General features: G+C 35.6%; 1 protein-coding gene across 1 annotated transcript in view; it reads left to right on the top strand.

Annotated features, from left to right (window-relative positions):
• The window catches only part of LOC131971134 (scavenger receptor cysteine-rich type 1 protein M160-like), a 59,317-nt gene that overhangs the window by 36,718 nt on the left and 2,235 nt on the right, over positions 1-20,364 (top strand). The window contains exons 4-17 of the mRNA XM_059332442.1: positions 60-266; positions 2,256-2,441; positions 5,690-5,844; positions 6,230-6,374; positions 7,340-7,654; positions 9,192-9,491; positions 11,619-11,918; positions 13,421-13,714; positions 15,205-15,495; positions 15,752-16,033; positions 16,323-16,522; positions 17,965-18,073; positions 18,176-18,334; positions 19,773-19,862. Of these exons, the coding sequence (XP_059188425.1) occupies positions 60-266; positions 2,256-2,441; positions 5,690-5,844; positions 6,230-6,374; positions 7,340-7,654; positions 9,192-9,491; positions 11,619-11,918; positions 13,421-13,714; positions 15,205-15,495; positions 15,752-16,033; positions 16,323-16,522; positions 17,965-18,073; positions 18,176-18,334; positions 19,773-19,862 (3,033 nt within the window). The remainder of the gene's footprint in view (positions 1-59; positions 267-2,255; positions 2,442-5,689; positions 5,845-6,229; positions 6,375-7,339; positions 7,655-9,191; positions 9,492-11,618; positions 11,919-13,420; positions 13,715-15,204; positions 15,496-15,751; positions 16,034-16,322; positions 16,523-17,964; positions 18,074-18,175; positions 18,335-19,772; positions 19,863-20,364) is intronic.

Genomic DNA, 20,364 nt, shown 5'->3' with positions numbered 1-20,364 from the left:
AATGTTTAATATTATGATGAATATTAAAGTCCTTATATATGATTTCTCTTACTTAAAAGAAAAAGAGGAAGCCGATCATTTGTGTGAAAGCCTCGGGTGTGGTACGTCCAAGGAAGTGACAACCAGAAAAGCCGAAGGTGTATCAGAAAGGATCAAGATCAACTGTCCCGACCCAGCAAAAAAGAAAATCGACAATCTGTGGCAGTGTTCTCCTACAGTATCTGAAGAATCAACATGCTCACAACCTGCTGCTGTCACATGCACACGTAAAAACACACACAATTCTCATTTTATACTGACACACTGAGTTTTGTGTTTTCATTATCTCTAAGCCAGAATCATCAAAATTACAAGAAAAACAGGCTTGAAATATTTCACTCCATGTGTAATGAATCTATATAATGTATGAGTTTCACTTTCTGAAATGATTGACAAAAAATATTGAAACTTTCTCATGATATTCAAATTTTTTTTAGATGTACCTGTACATATTTCTATATACACTACTGATCAAAAGTTTTAGAACACACCAACTTTTCCAGAATTTAATTGAAAATGATGCAGTTTAATGTCTGTTAAAATAATGTCAAAATTCTTTATTGAGCATGATAGTGTTTTGAAAGTAAAAAAAAGATTCAAAATCACATTTTATGTTGGACTAAAGGACTAAAAAAGACACAAAATGACCAAAAAAAGACACAAAATGACAAAAAAGACACCAAAAGACACAAAATGAATAAAAAGACACAAAATGACCAAAAAGACACAAAATGACAAAAAAGACACCAAAAGACACAAAATGACTAAAAAAAAGACACAAAATGACAAAAAAGACACCAAAAGACACAAAATGACAAAAAAGTCACCAAAAGACACAAAATGACTAAAAAAAGACACAAAATGACCAGAAAAAGACACAAAATGACAAAAAAGACACCAAAAGACACAAAATGAATAAAAAAAAAAACACAAAATGACCAAAAAAGACACAAAATGACAAAAAAGACACCAAAAGACACAAAATGAATAAAAAAAAAGACAAAATGACCAAAAAAAGACACAAAATGACAATAAAGACACCAAAAGACACATAATGACTAAAAAAAGACACAAAATGACTAGAAAAAGACACAAAATGACAAAAAAGACACCAAAAGACACAAAATGACAAAAAAGTCACCAAAAGACACAAAATGACTAAAAAAAGACACAAAATGACCAAAAAAAGACACAAAATGACTAAAAAAAGACACAAAATGACCAAAAAAAGACACAAAATGACAAAAAGACACCAAAAGACACAAAATGACTAAAAAAAGACACAAAATGACCAGAAAAAGACACAAAATGACAAAAAAGACACCAAAAGACACAAAATGACCAGAAAAAGACACAAAATGACAAAAAAGACACCAAAAGACACAAAATGAATAAAAAAAGACACAAAATGACAAAAAAAAGACACAAAATGAACAAAAAAAGACACAAAATGAACAAAAAAAGACACAAAATGACAAAAAAGACACCAAAAGACACAAAATGAATAAAAAAAGACACAAAATGACCAAAAAAGACACAAAATGACAAAAAAGACACCAAAAGACACAAAATGAATAAAAAGACACAAAATGACCAAAAAGACACAAAATGACAAAAAAGACACCTAAAGACACAAAATGACTAAAAAAAAGACACAAAATGACAAAAAAGACACCAAAAGACACAAAATGACAAAAAAGTCACCAAAAGACACAAAATGACTAAAAAAAGACACAAAATGACCAAAAAAAGACACAAAATGACAAAAAAGACACCAAAAGACACAAAATGACTAAAAAAAGACACAAAATGACCAGAAAAAGACACAAAATGACCAGAAAAAGACACAAAATGAGTTACAAAGACATGAAAAGAATAAAAAAATGGACAAAATAGCCCAAGACTCCGTAGAGTTAAGTTGTTAACCCATTTCTTGTTCCCTGAAAAAGGCCTACTTGTATAATTCTGAAATGTACATTATTTTTCAGTTTTGGTTAAGCTTACCTTTTTTTATTTACCTCTGGCAGTTCACCACTTACCTTTGTACCCTTTCAAGCTGTTCATTGGACTTGAACTGCTTGAATTTCAATAAAAAACTGGAAACATTGGGGTGTTCTAAAACTTTTGACCGGTAGTGTACGTACATATACAGTAGAGTCACTAAGTTTACTCAAATGTTGCAACATATCATTTAACATAAAATGGTTCATAAACAGGTCACGAGAGACTGCAACTCACAGGAGACCCGTCCAATGTGTGTGCTGGGAAGCTGGAAATAGAGGAGGGAGACGTCTGGAAACCTGCCATCAACATCAGTAGCAGTCCTGATGAGTGGTGCGAGCAAATGAACTGTGGCACCAAAAAAAATCACAGCCAGAGTGCTACAAACCTGAAATGCCCAGGTGACTCACTTCATTCATATTCAACCCCAGCTTTCCCATGTTCAACCTCGTGTTGCAGTTTTGGATCAAAACATCTATTCAACCCTCTGAAATATTGGGCTATTATGCCCATTAAAAAAATCTCTTAAAACATCTAGACATGTAGAAAAAAACTACTTTTTTCACCTTTTAAGGACAAGCACACATGCATGAACACAAAGTCAAACTTGAAAATGAGGCCCTAATGTTGTATATTTGACTAAAATTGACTTGAATTGATTAATGAAAATATATGATCTGGTCTTGACTTGCCATAAAAGGTGAAAATAAAGTTATCATATTTTTTTCTACATGTCCTAAAACCAGTCTGATGTCATGGGGTCCTATTTGACCCCTGAGGACCATAAGTTTGATACTTTATTTAATAATGCTGCCATCCAAAAATGAACAATGCTTTCAAAACACAAGTTTCACTAAAACTTTTTTTTCCCACTTGAAACGAGGCCTAATTTTGTATATTTGACTAAAATTGACTAATAGTAATTAAAACTAGAAAATTTCATCTGGGGAAATTCTGAAAGGGCCACGGGGGCTACTGCCGGTGTGTGTACACTATGATGATATCCTTCAGAGATTTCAAACTATGCCCTTTAACCTCAAAATCTGTGTGTGTGTGTGTGTGTGTGAGAAACATGTATGTGGAGGAGTGTGCGTGCATACGCGCGCATTTGTGTGTGTGTGTAGCGAAAATCCCGTAAAGCTACCTGTGTGTGTGTGTAATTAAAATCACAAAGTTACCTTTGTGTGCGTGTTTGAAGCATGCGTATGCATGTGTGAGGAGTGTGCGCACTTACGCGCATGTGTGTGTGTTTGTGTGTATCTGTAACTGTAATCACATCAAAGATCAAAGGCAATCAGATCAAAGCAATCAACTGAATTAAGTGACACCTGTTAAAGTTCGGAAAGAGTGACAGCAGTCAGAGGTGGACTGGAATTTCTGGCCTCAAACAGAAAGCATTTTTGGCAAAACTATAATACCTATCATTGATCCGACTTCACTACCTATCATTGAACCGACTTCACTTTGAGCATCCTGAGTTCTTCCTGAACGTCTACATATGTTTTTTTAAAGAAAAATGAAAAAATAGCTTTGTTAGAGCGACCTAAAAAAACTGTTACATATCCCTTTTTTTAGAAATCTTCCTGCGTTTTTAATATGGGAGCCATTGAGGCTGTTGGTGGTTTTGGTGCCGCATCTGTGCGTCTTACGCCCAAACTATAACTCTGACAGCTTTACCAGAGGATTGTGAGTGAGAAGACAAATTTTCCTACGTTTCTATGTATAAATTATTTCTGTAGAGTGGAATTTGAGGCCTGGAGCGCAGTTTTCAAATTTATTTTTTGACAATTTATTCTCTCCCTCTACACTCTGGCGATGATGTCACACACTGTGACACAAACATTCCGTGCAATACACACCCATTATAATCTCAGAATTTCCCCAAAAATGATCATGGTCATTGAACAGGGATTGATAAAAAACTATATGACCTATCAAAACGTGGATTAATACACCGATACACAAGACTTGTGTCTACTGTTTAAAGTTTAAATGGAGTCTCTAGATGAAATTATGCCGGAGAAGTAGACGTTTAAAAATCTCCAATTATTGTTCTTTTTCGCTAATTTTTGTCGGCCGTCCCATTCATTTCAATGCAGAATTTTGGGCAGTTTTTCGCGACTTCCGTTGCGAAAAATTCGTATTCTGTAGAGAAAAGTAATAGCACACCGATCCCGATCAAACCGCATGTTTTGATATATAATTTGTCCTGCAACTCTTCAAGTTGTGGGACTAGTAGCGGGACGAAATTGCGTCCAGAAGAGGAAGAAGAAAAAATCCACAGTATAACAGTAGTGCTCGGGGCGATTGCCCCGAGGCCTTAAAAAATATAAAAACGATGTATCAATCTGTTGGTCATGACTTGCCATAAAAGGTGAAAAAAGTTGTTGATATTTTTTTTCTACACGTCCTAAAACCAGTCTAATGTCATGGGGTCATTTTTGACCCCTGAGGACCATAAGTTTGATACTTTATTTATTTTTGCTCCCATCCAAAAATGAACAATGTTTTCAAAACACAAGTTTCACTAAAAGTTGACATAACCAACTCTGTGCATTCCCATCAAGACATTTTTATTTCACTATAACTATTGAAAAAAATATTTTTTCTTTTCTTTTTTCCTCTTGAAATGAGGCCTAATTGTGTATATTTGACTAAAATTAACCAATAATAATGAAAAAAATATGAAAATGATGAATCAAACTGTTGGTCATGAGTTGCCGTAAAAGGTGAAAAAAAAGTGGTTTATAATTTTTTTCTACACGTCCTAAAATCAGTCTTGTGTCATGGGGTCCTTTTTGACCCCTGAGGACCACACTGCAAAAAAGCCAACTTGTATTTTTTGGCCTAAAACAGTGATTTAATTTGGTAAAACTTGGAAATATAAATTACTGACATTTAGGGCAATAATGTAAGTTAGCACAACAAAGGAAGCCAGTTTTCTGCTCAAAAACAAGTTGGTGAGTTGTTGTTACTTATATCTTTAAGTTGGAGTTCAAAACAAGGGACAATAGTTCTGCTAACTCTTATTTCTTTGTTGTTAAATTTGGTCATTAGCGAAAGCTAGCGGCTAACTGATGCTAGCGGCTAACCGATGCTAGCGGCTAACTGATGCTAACGGCTAACTGATGCTAGCGACTAACTGACGATATCGCCGCTTGTTACAGCTACAAGAGTAGCCATTAGCGTATCAATGCTAACTCAAAATTGTGGTCACAACATTAGCTGACATTCATAGCGGCGTTACAATCGTGCCAGAGAAATTCAGAGTTGAGCAAACTCAAAAACAAAACTTAAAATATTAAGTTTAATTGTCCAACTTAAAATTTTTTCGAAGTTTGTTGCCTTGAAATTTTGAGTTTACCCAACTTTTCTTTTTTTTGCAGTGCATGGCTGCATAGTCAACGGGAGGAATGCAAGAGTTAATGCACCCTCGATGGCAAATTATTGGACCTCAGCTAACTATGTGTACTATTTTAAGAGCTGTATATGTCATAAGTGTATAATAGGTGTATCTTAGAGGGGACTGCCCCAGTGACACGCTGTTGTTCCCCTACAGGTCCCAACTCAGCACATACTACTAACAGTAGCGACTTGGAATCACAGCCATGATATAAAGGACACTTTGCTATCATTTTATTTTCCACAGACCAGGTGAAAGTGGTTCTGATGAAGAATAATAAACCCAGTTACTGCTATGGTGAAGTTCACATTCAGAAGAATGGAGGAAGTAAAGCCGTGTGTGCCACCGGATGGGAAAAGAAGGATGCTGAAATTGTTTGCAAGGAGCTAAAATGCGGCAGTGTGAGTTTTACAATACACACACACACATATATATGTATATGTGTATATATATGTGTGTGTGTGTGTATATGTATGTATATGTATATATGAATATATATGTATATTTATATATATATATGATGATGATGATGATAATTATTATTACAATTATTAATATCATTATTATGATGGTGGTGATGATGATAACGATGATGCATATTAATATTTTATTAATAATATTATCATAATTATGATATTATTAATTTTAATATTATCATCATCAAGTATGATGATGATGATGATTATTTTATTATTACTATTATTATTATTATGATGCTTATGATCAGTATCATCATTACCTGACATGATATGTAACTGATGATAAATGATAAATGCTGTCTTCTAGGTGATTAGTACAGAAGCGAGGCGGTCATCTGCAGCAGGGATAATGGATAATGTGAAGTGCTCCGGCAGTGAATCCTCTCTCTGGCACTGCAGAGGCAGCCATGGAGACGTTTCCTGCAGAAACGTTGCCTACGTCGTCTGTGAAAGTGAGATACAGCAAATTACATTCCTGTTATTTTAATTTTTACTATGGTGGAAGCAAAACGTGACAGACATGTGATGTCATGATGTGATAAAAAGTAAATAGTACAATTTGATTAATTTCTGCCCAAATGTACCACTAATAACTCTCTAAGCTGGGATGCCTTTTGCAATAATTTTCTAATCGTTTATATTAAATTGAAAACTGCATAAAGACAATACATTTCATTTTCAAACACAATCATTCTGAATTTGATGCCTGCAACACATTCCAAAGAAGTTGGGACAGGGGCATGTTTACCACTATGTTACATCACCTTTTCTTTTAGAAATACTCAAGCGTTTAGGAAGTTAGGACACTGATTGTTGTAGATTTGAGACCTAAATTGTCCTTCTAATTCATGAGCTTCATAATGCAATAGGGCTGGGCGATATGGACCAAAAGTCATATCCCGATATATTTAGGCTGAATATCGATATACAATATATATCCTGATATTTTTATTACAAAGTGAGAGCAAATGTTCAGTCAAAGCCTGTGCATGCATTATTCACTTTAGCTCTTTGGCTTTCCAGAGTTTGGATACAAAAATCCCAATAAATCTCAAGCAGCTGAGTAAAGAAACAGGAGTACAGATTCATATATTAAGGAAAGAAGGATACACACAGTCTAAGCAATAAAAACCCAAAGACTTGATAATTAGAGTAAAATGTGTTCTAATAAGTGACTCTTTATATAAAAATCATGTTTATTTTGTTGCAAATTATAGCAATGAAACTATGATGTTTTTGCACAAATTTGATCTTGCTTCCAAACTTTTGGCCTGTAGTGTGTGTCATAAAGTAACACTAAATATCTGAATTTTGTTTATTCATGTTTTATACAGCATCCAGACCTATTTTGTGTGTGTTAAGGTTGCATGTAATAAGAGCATGTGTACAATGTTTGACTTTTTTTCTCTTGGAGCAGAAAGTGCAGAGGTGAAACTGGTGGACGGTCCTGAACGTTGTGCTGGCAGAGTGGAGATCAAGTATGATGGTGAATGGCGATGGATCAATAGAAATACATGGATTGGAGACGAAAATTCAGATGTTGTCTGCGAACTACTGAAATGTGGGAAAAAAAGAGATAATGGTGAAAAATTCAGCAAGGGTTCAGTCAGGGCATTTCTGGATAGGAATGTACAGTGTAGTAAAGGTGCCAAACATATATCTAAGTGTATTGCAGAGAACAAACTGACCAACAACCCATCCGGGGACGATGCTGTGGGAATAACGTGTGAAAGTGAGTATTTTTTCCTTTTTTCTCTCACATTGTAGCGGTTTGACAGTGCCGGGGTGCCAGTCAGAGCTAGTCTGACAATTTTCGAACCTGGTCTCACAGGAATCCGTGAAATAGCCACGGATTCGCTTCACTCAAAATCCGTGGAATAGCCACGGAATCACTCAAATTTCCGTGAAACTGACACGGATTTCGCTACAATGCAAGTTAATGACAGTCATATCCCGTGGCTATTCCATGGATATTTGTTCCTATTGGTTTGTTCCAAGTCACGTGACTTTCAAGGTCCCGGCGGTCAGAAGAAAAAACATGGCAGACAGTTTTCTAATTTTTAATGAAAAAATTCAATATTTTGACTTCGTTTCTGCATAAAAACGGATTTTGATCACATTTCTAGCGAGAAATATATGTTTTATTTTCTAAATATTCACTCAGTGAATGTACATAATCACTTTGTATGTTGGAATAGCCACGGGATATGACTGTCATTAACTTACATTGTACCATGTTGCAATTTTCTTTTGAATTTTGACTCGTCAAACTTACACAGGACCCATGCATGGTCCCTACTGTGACCTTACTTACTTCTTGTTGGGGTAGCGTTCTCCAGTCTCTCGGGCTGATGGGTGATGAGTTGCTGTATCAAATTTGATACGCACATTTTCAACACGGATTTACTGTAAATTAAGTAATGACATATTAATTTATTTTACATTACATCAGTTCATTAAATATTCCTATTGAAGTATCAGTAACCAAAGTTTTTCTTGTCTTAACTTTTTCAAAAGTGACAAAAAATATTCTTGAAAAATGACATGATTGACGGCAGCCATATTGGATTTCTCATGTGAAGGGCCTCTGATGCATTAATTACTGATCCCTAGTGGATTATCCAGGTACTGCATGTATCTGATTGTATACATCAGGTTTTTTCAGGAGAAAAAAATCACCTTGATGCTGTAGAGGTCTCAAAAACTTGTGTATCAAATATGATACATTCGGCTTTATAGGGTTAACTCTAAAGCTACATTTACAATTTTCATTTTCTCAGAAAAACTATTTAAGTTTTATAATTGCTATCCTTGCACTGTGAAAAAAGATAAATAATAGCTACTCAATAAAATTGAGACAACAGATTGCAAGCAATATTATTAATTAAATCTAACTACGTTACAAGTTGAGTTAATAACAACTTAACAGGAAGTGTTAAGTGTCAATTAAAAATGGACTAATTCTATTGTTGCTGTTGGATTCATTCAAAATTCTCTTGATTTAGAATTACATTCACCTACAGATTATATTTATTGTGATCAAAATAAGTAGATTATATCTCAAACATTTTTATATTAAATTTACTTAAACAACTGCCTCAAAATCAAGGACGCATTTATATTGAATACATTTTATCAAATATATTAACTAAAATGAAATGAGCTTATCCCAGCATTCATAGTGAGGAAAATGGGGGACACCCTGGACAAATTACCAGTTTATAATAATCCTGTACTAACAAACAGTCATCTGTCTTTGCCCCCGTTAGAGCACAAGATGCTGTTTCTGCAGGGAGAGGGTGCCTGTTCGGGCATGGTGGGGATAGAGCAGGGTGCCAAAACCTCCTGGCTCTCCGGGTCGACGGCGTGGACCCAAGACACGGCAAACGCAGTGTGTCGACAGAAACACTGTGGGGAAGCAGACACCTTTACCTCCATCCCAAATAATCTGACCGGAGATGTTTGGACTGAATCCTACAGTTGCCCATCCACCGCCACATCTCTGTTTGACTGTAAACAAGGAACAAAACCGGACCAAAACGACACTATCGCCACTGTGGAATGCAAAGGTAATGTACACGCACACACACATACACACACACACACGGACGGAGGGACGGACGGACAGACACAGACACACACACACACACACACACACACACACACACACACACAGATAGACACAGATACACAGACAGACAGACACAGATACACACACACATGGACGGAGGGACAGACACAGACACAGACACACACACACACACACACACACACACACAGACAGACAGACAGACACAGATACACACACACACACACACACACTATCAGGGGTATTTTATGCCAGCACACTATACTTAAACGCCTAGAACGCGTCGCCTGTGCCAGCATAAAGTCTGATTAATAGGCGTGCTTACAGACACGCGTATTGCGAGTACACCAGATAACATGGGTGACGGGTGAAAAGTGCCACGAGCGAACGTAGTGGACGCCTGTGTGTGTGTGTAACGCGTGTACGCCTATAACAGATTAGCTGTTACACAGAATCTCAGCTTCATATGGTATTGTTTATAAGAAAGCATAACTTATAGATGAACTCCAAGCCCCAACAGAGCTGTCAGGATATTTCTATTATTTTCAGGCCCGTTTTTATTTTCTTGTTAACGAAATCTCACTCTCTCTAGGTTTGAATGATATCGAATTGATATTTAATGATAGCAAGGGTGAAAGGGATAATTAAAATAATTTCAGCTACTTAAAAATAGTAATAGTAAAGTGCAACGCTCACAGCCAGTTCACAGCTTCGCGCGTGGACATACAGTTCATTATGCACCAGCTGTAATTAGGTAGGTTTACCTGCCTGCAGACGCTGTAATCGCTGTCATCCCTGAATATTAAGTAGCCATGCGGACCTATCTAATGAATATTCAGTAGCCATGTGGACAGCAGTCCGTTCACAATATGATTCCATCGGACCTTATATCTACACTGTTTAACCCAATTCGGCACTTATGCACAGTCCCATTATGTTTTACAGACATTTGTAGTTAACTAATGAGGTAAAACATTTTGTTTAAGCTGCATTTTGCTGACTTTCACTCCTAAAACAGGCTAATAAAGCCTCCGGTTTTGGCCGGAAAAACGTTAAGTTTATCTGGTACGTACGAGATAGTTTCTCTTCATCAATAAGTTCTGCTTTCTTCTAAACAATACCATATGAAGCTGAGACTCTGTGTAACAGCTGATCTGTTATAGGCGTACACGCGTTACACACACACACACGCGTCCGCTACGTTCGCTCGTGGCACTTTTCACCTGTCACCCATGTTATCTGGTGTACTCGCAATACGTGTGTCTGTACGCTCATGTAGAATTGTACTTAACAGACGCCTGTCTGTCCATTGAAAGTGAATGGAATTTACACGCGCACGTTAGACGTTTGATGTCATCGCATAGGCGCTGTACACGCGTTTTAGTATAGTGTGCTGGCATAAAATGCCCCTCGTACACACACACCACACATACACACGCACACACACTATACACACACACACACACACCGATACATACACACACACACACACACACACACAGACAGACAGACACAGAAACACACACACACACACACACACACACACACACACCACACACACACACACACACACACACTGTGAATGCTGAATGCATTACATTTAGAAATAATATCAACAATAAAGAATGCGTTATAGTTTGGACATTAAATCTTTATTTTTTTAACTGTATTTAATTGCAAATCATAATTACCTATTAATCATCAAGTAAATACTACAAGCAGTAGTTACAACTATATAGTAGCAATCGAGGAAGTGTTTTCAGATGGTTTACAAAACAATTATTGACCATTGACAAATTATTAACTAGCTAAATTATGTTTATAGGTGCATTTAAAGTATTTATTTTCATTTAACAAGGTATTATAATCATTAGTTGCACCATCCAAAAAATGTTAATAGACAACTTCAAAATCAAATCACTTGATCATCATTAAGTCTTTACTTAATTTAGAATATTTTATGTTAAAATGTACAAACTGAAGTTTAACTATTACCATACCATTTATTAATGACAGTTATTATAGTTTTACCAAACAATGTGTTGATCCTGTTCTCCAGACACATTTCTCATTCCTTATTCTATTTGTCTTTTGGTTGCCTCACCAGGAACAATCAATGTGAGCCTGAGCAATACGTGTTGGGGAACTGTCAAAGCTTGTATAGATGGGAAGTGTGGAGGTGTTTGTGCAGAGACCTGGACCCCTGAGAGGTCTAAGCAGCTGTGCAAAAACTGGGACTGTGGGGAAAATATCCTGAAGCCGTTCTCAAAGCCTGCCAACCACCCCGTGACCGTCAAGAGTTTGCATTCTACAAAGAATATAAACAACCTGGACCGGTGCAGCTTCATCAAATATGATGGAAACGACAACACCTGTAACAATAATCCAGCCTATGTTGTTTGCTCAGGTAATGGATGGTTTTCTATTTTCAAGTGTGATCATAATTAAACCAACAACAGTTTATTCATATATCTTCGGGCAAATTGTTCTTCTCCACATTTGGTACAGAGCATGTACAAATAAATGACTTAATTGCTTGTTGTTTTCATGCAGCTTGTTTTCCATAATTCTTCCAAATCCTTAACCCTCTATGGCAGTAGATCTCAACCTTTTTGAGTCGCGACCCCCAATTTAACATGCATGTTGTCCGCGACCCCCACTCACTGAACACAATCTCACACGCACAGTTCAGATCACCCAAAAAAGAAACAAAATGACCAAAAAAAGGAAACAGAATGACCAAAAAAGACACAAAATGACCAGAAAAGACACAAAATGACCAAAAAAGACACAAAGTGACCTAAAAAAAGAAACAAAATGACCAAAAAAAGGAAACAAAATGACCAAAAAAGACACAAAATTACCAAAAAAAGGAAACAAAATGACCAAAAAAGACACAAATTGACCACATAATGATCAAAAAAAGACACAAAATGACCAAATAACACACAAAATGACAAAAAAAGACAATAAATTACCAAAAAGACTAAAACACATGAACACTTTAACACAGTGGAGACAGAGCTGACTTCCAAAATGATTTGGCGACCCCCAGAAATCATCTTGCGACCCCAATTGGGGTCCCGACCCCAAGGTTGAGAATAGCTGCTCTATGGTACAGTGTAGGCTACAGACCCATTTTTGGCCTGTCAAATTTCTACAATGCATGTTTTTGAGTGATGCAATACTTAAAAAAAAGAGGGAAGTATAGAGAGCCAATAGCAATGCTTTAATTTGTCACATGACCTCCAGGAGGCCATATTGAAAGCCTATTTTGCAGACTTTTCCAAAGGAAAAAAAAAATCACTCAAAACGTAATTTCCCGGCCCTTTTCCATCAGGAAAAAGTATATTCCTACTTATAGTTGAGTAAACCTTCATTTATGATAGTTTCATACACTTAGACTGTTCAAGACATTCATTTCAATGGGTCGTTGGTTCAATGGTACAATGTTTCCTACAGGCAACATTCAGACAAGAAACTGGTTAAAAATGTTCCTTTTATAATGTTTTTAAATGTAAAATGTTCTGTATTGTACCCTGAATCTTTTACACGTTTATTGAAAAAATTATGTCAAAATGAATTTTAAAAAACTCTCTTTTTCACCGTTATGGTAAAATGTTGCCTACGGACAACCCCCAAAAACTTCCCCCCAAAAAAACAATTATAACATTTCTTGTTTTATTTGTTTTATATGTTTATTTAGTCTGTTTTAAGACAAAAAACACTCCAAACATTTCTTTTTCCTAACTGGCATCGTAATGCGTACCATAGAGGGTTAAAGACGCATTCTATTTAATATAAACTGCGACATCTCTTGAACACAAATTTATGAAAAAATGTCTTATTTGTTTTATTCAAATAAGAACACAGGGTTCTAACTCTGTAGCTTTCATTCATTTCTTGCAGGTAGTGTCGAGTGCAGATTTGAGCCTTCCAGAGACAAATGTTCTGGAAATGTGCAGGTCTATTATGAAGGAAAGTGGCTCCCAGTTTGCAAAAATGCTCTTGACGCCCAAACACAAAAGACCATCTGTGAGGAGCTGCAGTGTGGTGAGCCTGTCAAAACGATTGAACACTTCGGACCTAAATCACAACCTGTCATCTCACAAATAGTTTGCTCTGAAAAGGACAAGTCATTAAGAACATGTACTATTACTGCTGACTCTGGCACCTGCGATCTCGGTGGCCTCCAGTGCTCCAGTAAGTGTGATGATTTTGTCTGAAATTGATCATTTTCAAACTGTCTCCATTGTCCCTTTCATGCTGTGCAACCATCAGACATTCAGTATTCCAGGTTTTCCTCAATCAGTTTAAGTTAACTAAAATATAACATTACTTTATAATATTAAGTCTTAAATACACAAATATTTTAATATAGTTAAAGCCAGTGGTGGAAAGTAACTAAGTACATTTACTCAAGTACTGTACTTAAGTATAATTTTGAGGTACTTGTACTTTACTAGAGTATTTCCATTTTATGTAACTTTATACTTCTACTTCACTACATTTAGAGGCAAATATTGTACTTTTCACTCCACTTAATTTAGCTGACAGCTTTAGTTACTTTTCAGGTCGAGATTTAACATAAACAAACATGATTAATTAAAAGTGTTTTTTTAAATTAAATCTAAAACAGTATATTAAGTAGTTAAAATGAGCCATGTCTTTACAAAATTAAAGCACTTACATAAATGCATCAATACAAATAGCCTAATGTAATGATATATTTGGAATAAATATTACAATCTGAGTGGGTCCATTCTGCATAACGAGTACTTTTACTTTTGATACTTTAAGTACATTTTGATGCTGATACTTTTGTACTTTTACTTCAGTAAGTTTTGAATGCAGGACTTTTACTTGTAGTGGAGTAATTTCACAGTGTGGTATTAGTACTTTTACTTAAGTAAGAGATCTAAATACTTTTCCCACCACTGGTTAAAGCCACCGTGCCCCCCAATATAGTTGTTAAAGAGTTTTAAAGACAATCAATTTCAAAAAGGTTTTTTCACTGAAACTGTATTGTGTGGTTACAAAACTTACTAAAACTAACTAACACTATCCCTTTAATCCTCATACAGTGTCTGAAGGAGGACTCTTAACTGATATGTATAAGTTAGAAGAGGCAGGTAGCAATGGTGGAAAGTAACTATGTACATTTACTCAAGTACTGGACTTAAAGTACAATTTTGGGGTACTTTTATGTACATTTTATGTAACTTTATACTTCTACTCCACTACATTTTGAGGTAAATATTGTACTTTTTACTCCTCTACATTTAGCTGACAGCTTAAATTACTTTTCAGGTCAAGATTTAAAATGAAAAACATAATACATTTAAAATTATTACCCATTTTTATAAATTACGCGCGCGGTGCACGTGCGCATGCGCGGTACACGTGCGCATGCGCGGTACACGTGCGCAGCGACCCGCGTGCTGGTGCTGCAGGACACCATAGATTTTTTTTCTGGATTTCCCATCCAGAAAAAAATCTCGACAACAAATCCAGTTGAACCAAAATGAGTGACATAGTTGGTGGTGTCTTCATGCCACTGAGCCACTTCTCTCGGGGGTCCCAGCCACCCATCAGAGTTACACAGTGCAGGAAAAGGCGCCGATTATATGTTTATAAGTATAAGTTGTATTTCCTGAATATTAACGCACCTCTCCCCCTGCTGTATATTTCAGAATGGACTAAGATGGAGGTCACACAAGGAGCGGCCTGTAGTGGAGCTCTGCATATTCTCTCGAAGGAGAAAAAAACTGCTGTTTCCTACGAAGGCTTCACAGAAAATGAGGGGGATAAAATTTGCGGGAATCTGAATTGCGGCAAATTTCAACCAGGGAATAACCCTTCTTCTTCTCAAGCACCCGAGAAAACAAGCTTCAACTGTAGCAAGACGCCAAAAAACATCTGGGAATGTGACAGCGAAACCTCGTCGTCTTCAGAGATGCAAACAGTCTACATTAAATGTCAAGGTAAATTCAAAGATGTTGTACTCTTTACCTTCAGAGATGCAGGGTATGTTTTTTTTTTTTTTCTAGACATTCCACAGTCCACATTCTGGCAGTACGTAATACCCTCCAATATTCTCTAGGGTTGAAATTTGGAATTTGCAAGTATTTCAATGAGTGTCCTATTAAGGGTTAAGTCTTCAACCTGTCAGTCCTGGGATTCAAACCTGCGACTCTAGGCCACAGACTGATCTTGTTTTGGTATTTATTTTCTTCCTAGATGAGCCCCAGGTCACCCTTTCAAATCATGATCAGTGTCATGGTGAAGTGAAGATAAATGGCGTTGAGGTGTGTGCCACTGGCTGGAAAGAAGAGTATTCAACAAAGGTTTGCCAAGAACTGCAATGTATCACCGCTATCCCTGGTTTGATCAGCGGTAAAGAAGCTGTGACAGGCAAGAAGTACCACCATGTGAGCTGTGAGGAGAACCATCATGTACTTGGCCAATGCAAGAGATTTGAGGAAAAGTGTTCTGGGCAGCTGGTGTCTGTGTACTGTGTTCGTGAGTACCAATGGTACCAATGGTACCAATACCAATCACTAAGTAATGCACTACATGAAAAACTGCTATTTTAAAGTAAAAGCACTGATTTCTTATTTATTTGTAGAATTTATATAGATAATTCAACTAATAATTACAGGGCCATATATAAAAAAAAAAATTTCAGTGTACAGATAGCGTTCACTTATTCACTATTGCCTAAAATGCTGAGCTATTCCTTTAAACACTACTTCCTAAGTTTGATTACGGATTCATTCATATTTTTATTGTTTGTTTGTTTGTTTTACAGGCAATATCAAGTTCAACACTACAGAACATTGTGGAGGTCAGATTGAAATCAATTATCGAGATCGGTGGGAAAAAGTTTGTCCCCCTGCGTTATTTCCCTCCAACTTGAAGACAGAGCTGTGCAAAAAATTGATTGATAAAAATGGTATGGCATGTGGTGGTCACAATAGCAGCATGAAGGATTCAACAAAGAGCGATTCGGTAAATCTTTTCATTCCACATTTTGTTTTCCTCTCCTTATGAATCCGTGTGTCATTCGTTCTTTCCATGTTCAATTGGCAATCAAAAATCCAAAAATGAAAAATTGACTGGTTATTTTGTTATTTGTTTTTTATTATCACACAAAAACGAACAAAATGCTTCCTTTTTTATATTCCAATATTAGGCTCAGATCAAAAATACGAAATGGAAAAACAGGCACCAGGAGTGAATTTGATTTTAATATTTAATGTAATATTTTACTATACAGTCTATAGCCAAAGGCGTTTTATTTAAAAAACAAAACAAACGAAGAAAAACAAAAACACAGTGAACAGTTCTGTGAATATCATGCAATTAATCTTATTTCCATACTTGTCTGTTTTTTGGCCTGGTTGTGTAATATTTTATTCTGAAAACTGAAAACCGCACGTCGACACAAAAAACACATTTTCGGCGCACCGCAATTTGATTATTTCCCGTGGTGTGTTCATGTAAAGTTAATTCTTCATCTCCTCTCTGCTGATAAGAGTTTTATACTGAAAAAAGTGAGAAAGAATGACAGTAAAGTGTTTATCCTTCATGTCAGCTCGCTCTGAGCAGTCTCAATGAATTTACCATAAATATCACAATACAGGCGCACAACATTATATAGTAACCATAATATCACAATACAGGCGCACTACATTATATAGTAACCATAATATCACAATACAGGCGCACTACATTATATAGTTACCATAAATATCACAATACAGAGTTACCATAAATATCACAATACAGGCGCACTACATTATATAGTTACCATAATATCACAATACAGGCACACTACATTATATAGTTACCATAAATATCATAATACAGAGTTACCATAAATATCACAATACAGGCACACTACATTATATAGTTACCATAAATATCACAATACAGAGGTACCATAAATATCACAATACAGGCGCACTACATTATATAGTTACCATAAATATCACAATACGGGCGCACTACATTATATTATTATTATTATTATTATTGTTATATAGGGACGGCTGGTTTGACTATGGAGAAGTGAGTGACGGCTCACTTGACCTCAGTCAAACTTCCGGGTCACGTAAACCCGACCAATTAAATATTAAAATCAAATACAGTCCTGGTGCCCGTTTTTCCATTTCGTATTTTCGACCTGAGCCTAAGATTGAAATATGAAAAAAGAAGCATTTTTTTAGTTTTTTTTGTTTTATAATTGACAACAAATAACAAAATAACCAATCAATTTTTCATTATTTGATTTTGATTACCAATTGAAAATGGAAAGAATGAATGATACAAGGATTCTTGTGTTGTAATTCATGGCATCTTGTTTGTGTCTTGCCCTCACTTTTAACTCTCATACTCTTGTCTTCTGTGGCTTCATGGTGTAACTCAGAGGTTTTCTTTTCCATTTCAAGGTTGATATTTCCACAACACTGACTTGCACAAACAAGCACAATGACATCAAGTACTGTGTCGAGCACAAGTCTTGTGCAAAGTCCAAACCAGCTGAAATCTACTGTAATGGTAATCAAAACCAAGAATCATTTCCAAAATATGCATTCAGTTGTTTTGCACTGAAATCAGCTTTCAGTAATCTGTAAAAAAAATTGCTGTGTTTAATTTCAGGTTATGTGGCCCCAGTAGTAAAACCCCCTCCAGTCGCAGGACCCCCACTGGTGCCTATCTTACTGGGAGTGGTATTTCTTCTGGTTCTGGTGATTGTGATTGTTCTGTTTATACGGTTTTACATCGTCAAGAAAGGCAAAAAAGTCTTTAATACCTCATGTGAGTATATTATTCCATTTCATTTTTTTCTAGTTGTTATTGTTCAACACAATTAACCACTTATTATTTGGGGGTTTTTTTTATTTTTTTTTTAGAATTGGTGGCAGTGGATTTTTAGGGGGAGATAGCAGGTCAACAGTAAATGCTACATAGAAGTTGTGTACAAATCTGACATGTCACAAGTAGTTTTATTGAAACCGTTTATTTAAGTTAACATAAATACTGTAGAACAACAGGAGTACCTTTTTTGTTTTTAAATCAAAGCTCTATAAAGTGCACATTTAAATAAAAAAAATATAGCCAATGAAATAAAATAGGCCAATCTTTTTCTGAAATAAATATATTTATATGAGAAAAGAATAATGAACATAACTAAATATGACAAAACCAAGTAAGGGCAGCATTTATATATCAAGAAAGGGAAGAAAACATTTAACTATATCGATATATGCGATATGGTCTAATTCCATATCACATTTAAAAATATGTCGATATATTTTTCATATATTCTACAATTGTAAAAATGTGTAGCTTATATAGGCCTACAGCATTTTAAAAAAGTCCCAGTGGAATGAAACAGATGTAGTAGAGGCTTTTACCACTAGAGGCCAGTCTTTGTGCATGCTGACTAAATTCTGACTGCTATTTAAAATAACTGCATCACTGCTGCTACAAAGTCTAACTGCAGGAACTACATTTTTGGCTGAAATTGTGTTATAACTAAAAATTAACTCCTTGATGTCTGTTTTATCTTCAGACAACGTTTTAGATTTCAATTTTGCTTTATTTCAGAGAAAAAAATATATAAAAACCACAAAGTCCAACTCAAAACCAAGCAGTAATCACACTTATACCATAGTCTGCTTTGGATATATATACTAATTTAAACATAAAAATAATAGAAATGGTAAGTTTTATATGAAAGGCAAATTATTATCTAGATAGTGATTAAGCAAAATAGTGAGATAAAATGATATTAAGACTAAAATATAACATTACTTTATAATATTAAGTCTAAAATAAACAAATCTTTGAATAGAGTTGTTAAACACTTTTAAATACACTTATAAGAAAATCAATTTGAAAATGTTTATTCACTGAAAACAAAATATAAAAGCTGAAAGAAGAGGACAGCATTAATATTAGAACCTTTTACAGCAAAGCCAGAGTGCAGTAACTACATTTTTGGGGTCAAAGGTCAAATAAATCATCATGATTTTTGAGCATAAAAATGACATCATCGATACATGTAGAAATAATTGTCATATCACTTACCTACCTATAACCCATTTGGCTGGCATGTTAAAAAACGTTAAAAAAACGTAAAAACAGTTTTTCTCAGTTTTACCTTTTGCATAGTTACTGTAGTTAGACTTTGTAGGACAGTACAGTTGTTCATCATGTCCCAATAATGTCTAATAATGCTCTTTTGATGTAGCGAGAATGTTTTCACGGCACGAAGAGGAGTTTGGCAGTGGCGAATTCGAGGATATCAAAGAAAACGAAATGGAAGACTTGACTCGCAGCAGTGAGTCACACAACATCGTCATACATTCACATGCATTTTTTTTTTTAATTAAACATTCCCATAGGAAAAATGAGTTGCTCATGTGTTGTTCAATCTGGTCTCTTGAGATCAGTTTGAGCTTCTCATATTCGTATCATTCTGTGATAATTTGTTCCTGAATTACTTCTCCTAAGGAACCCTGAGGAACAAGAGATGAGCTAAAAAGAGACAAGACATCACTAAAAAGGAGGCTGAGTTGAGAAAACCATTTGAACAAAACTTGAGAAGTGGATAAACTGAGGAGATCTCATAGTTGTATATGCCTCTGATCTCTATTATGTCTCAGTTATTTTGAAGGAGTATTTAATTGAGACATAATTGTCTTTTTTCAGCTGATCTCTTGCTCCTAAGGGTCCCTTAGGACAGTAGTTCTCAACCTTTTTGAGTCGTGACCCCCAATTTAACATGCATGTTGTCAGAAAAGTTTTACCAAAACAAAATTACCCAAAAAATAATCAAATTG

The sequence above is a fragment of the Centropristis striata genome, chromosome 5 (genome assembly GCF_030273125.1).
Source record: "Centropristis striata isolate RG_2023a ecotype Rhode Island chromosome 5, C.striata_1.0, whole genome shotgun sequence".
Taxonomy (NCBI): Eukaryota; Metazoa; Chordata; class Actinopteri; order Perciformes; family Serranidae; genus Centropristis; species Centropristis striata.
The sequence above is the reverse complement of the archived record's forward strand: the minus strand, read 5'-3'. Positions and strand labels throughout refer to the sequence as shown.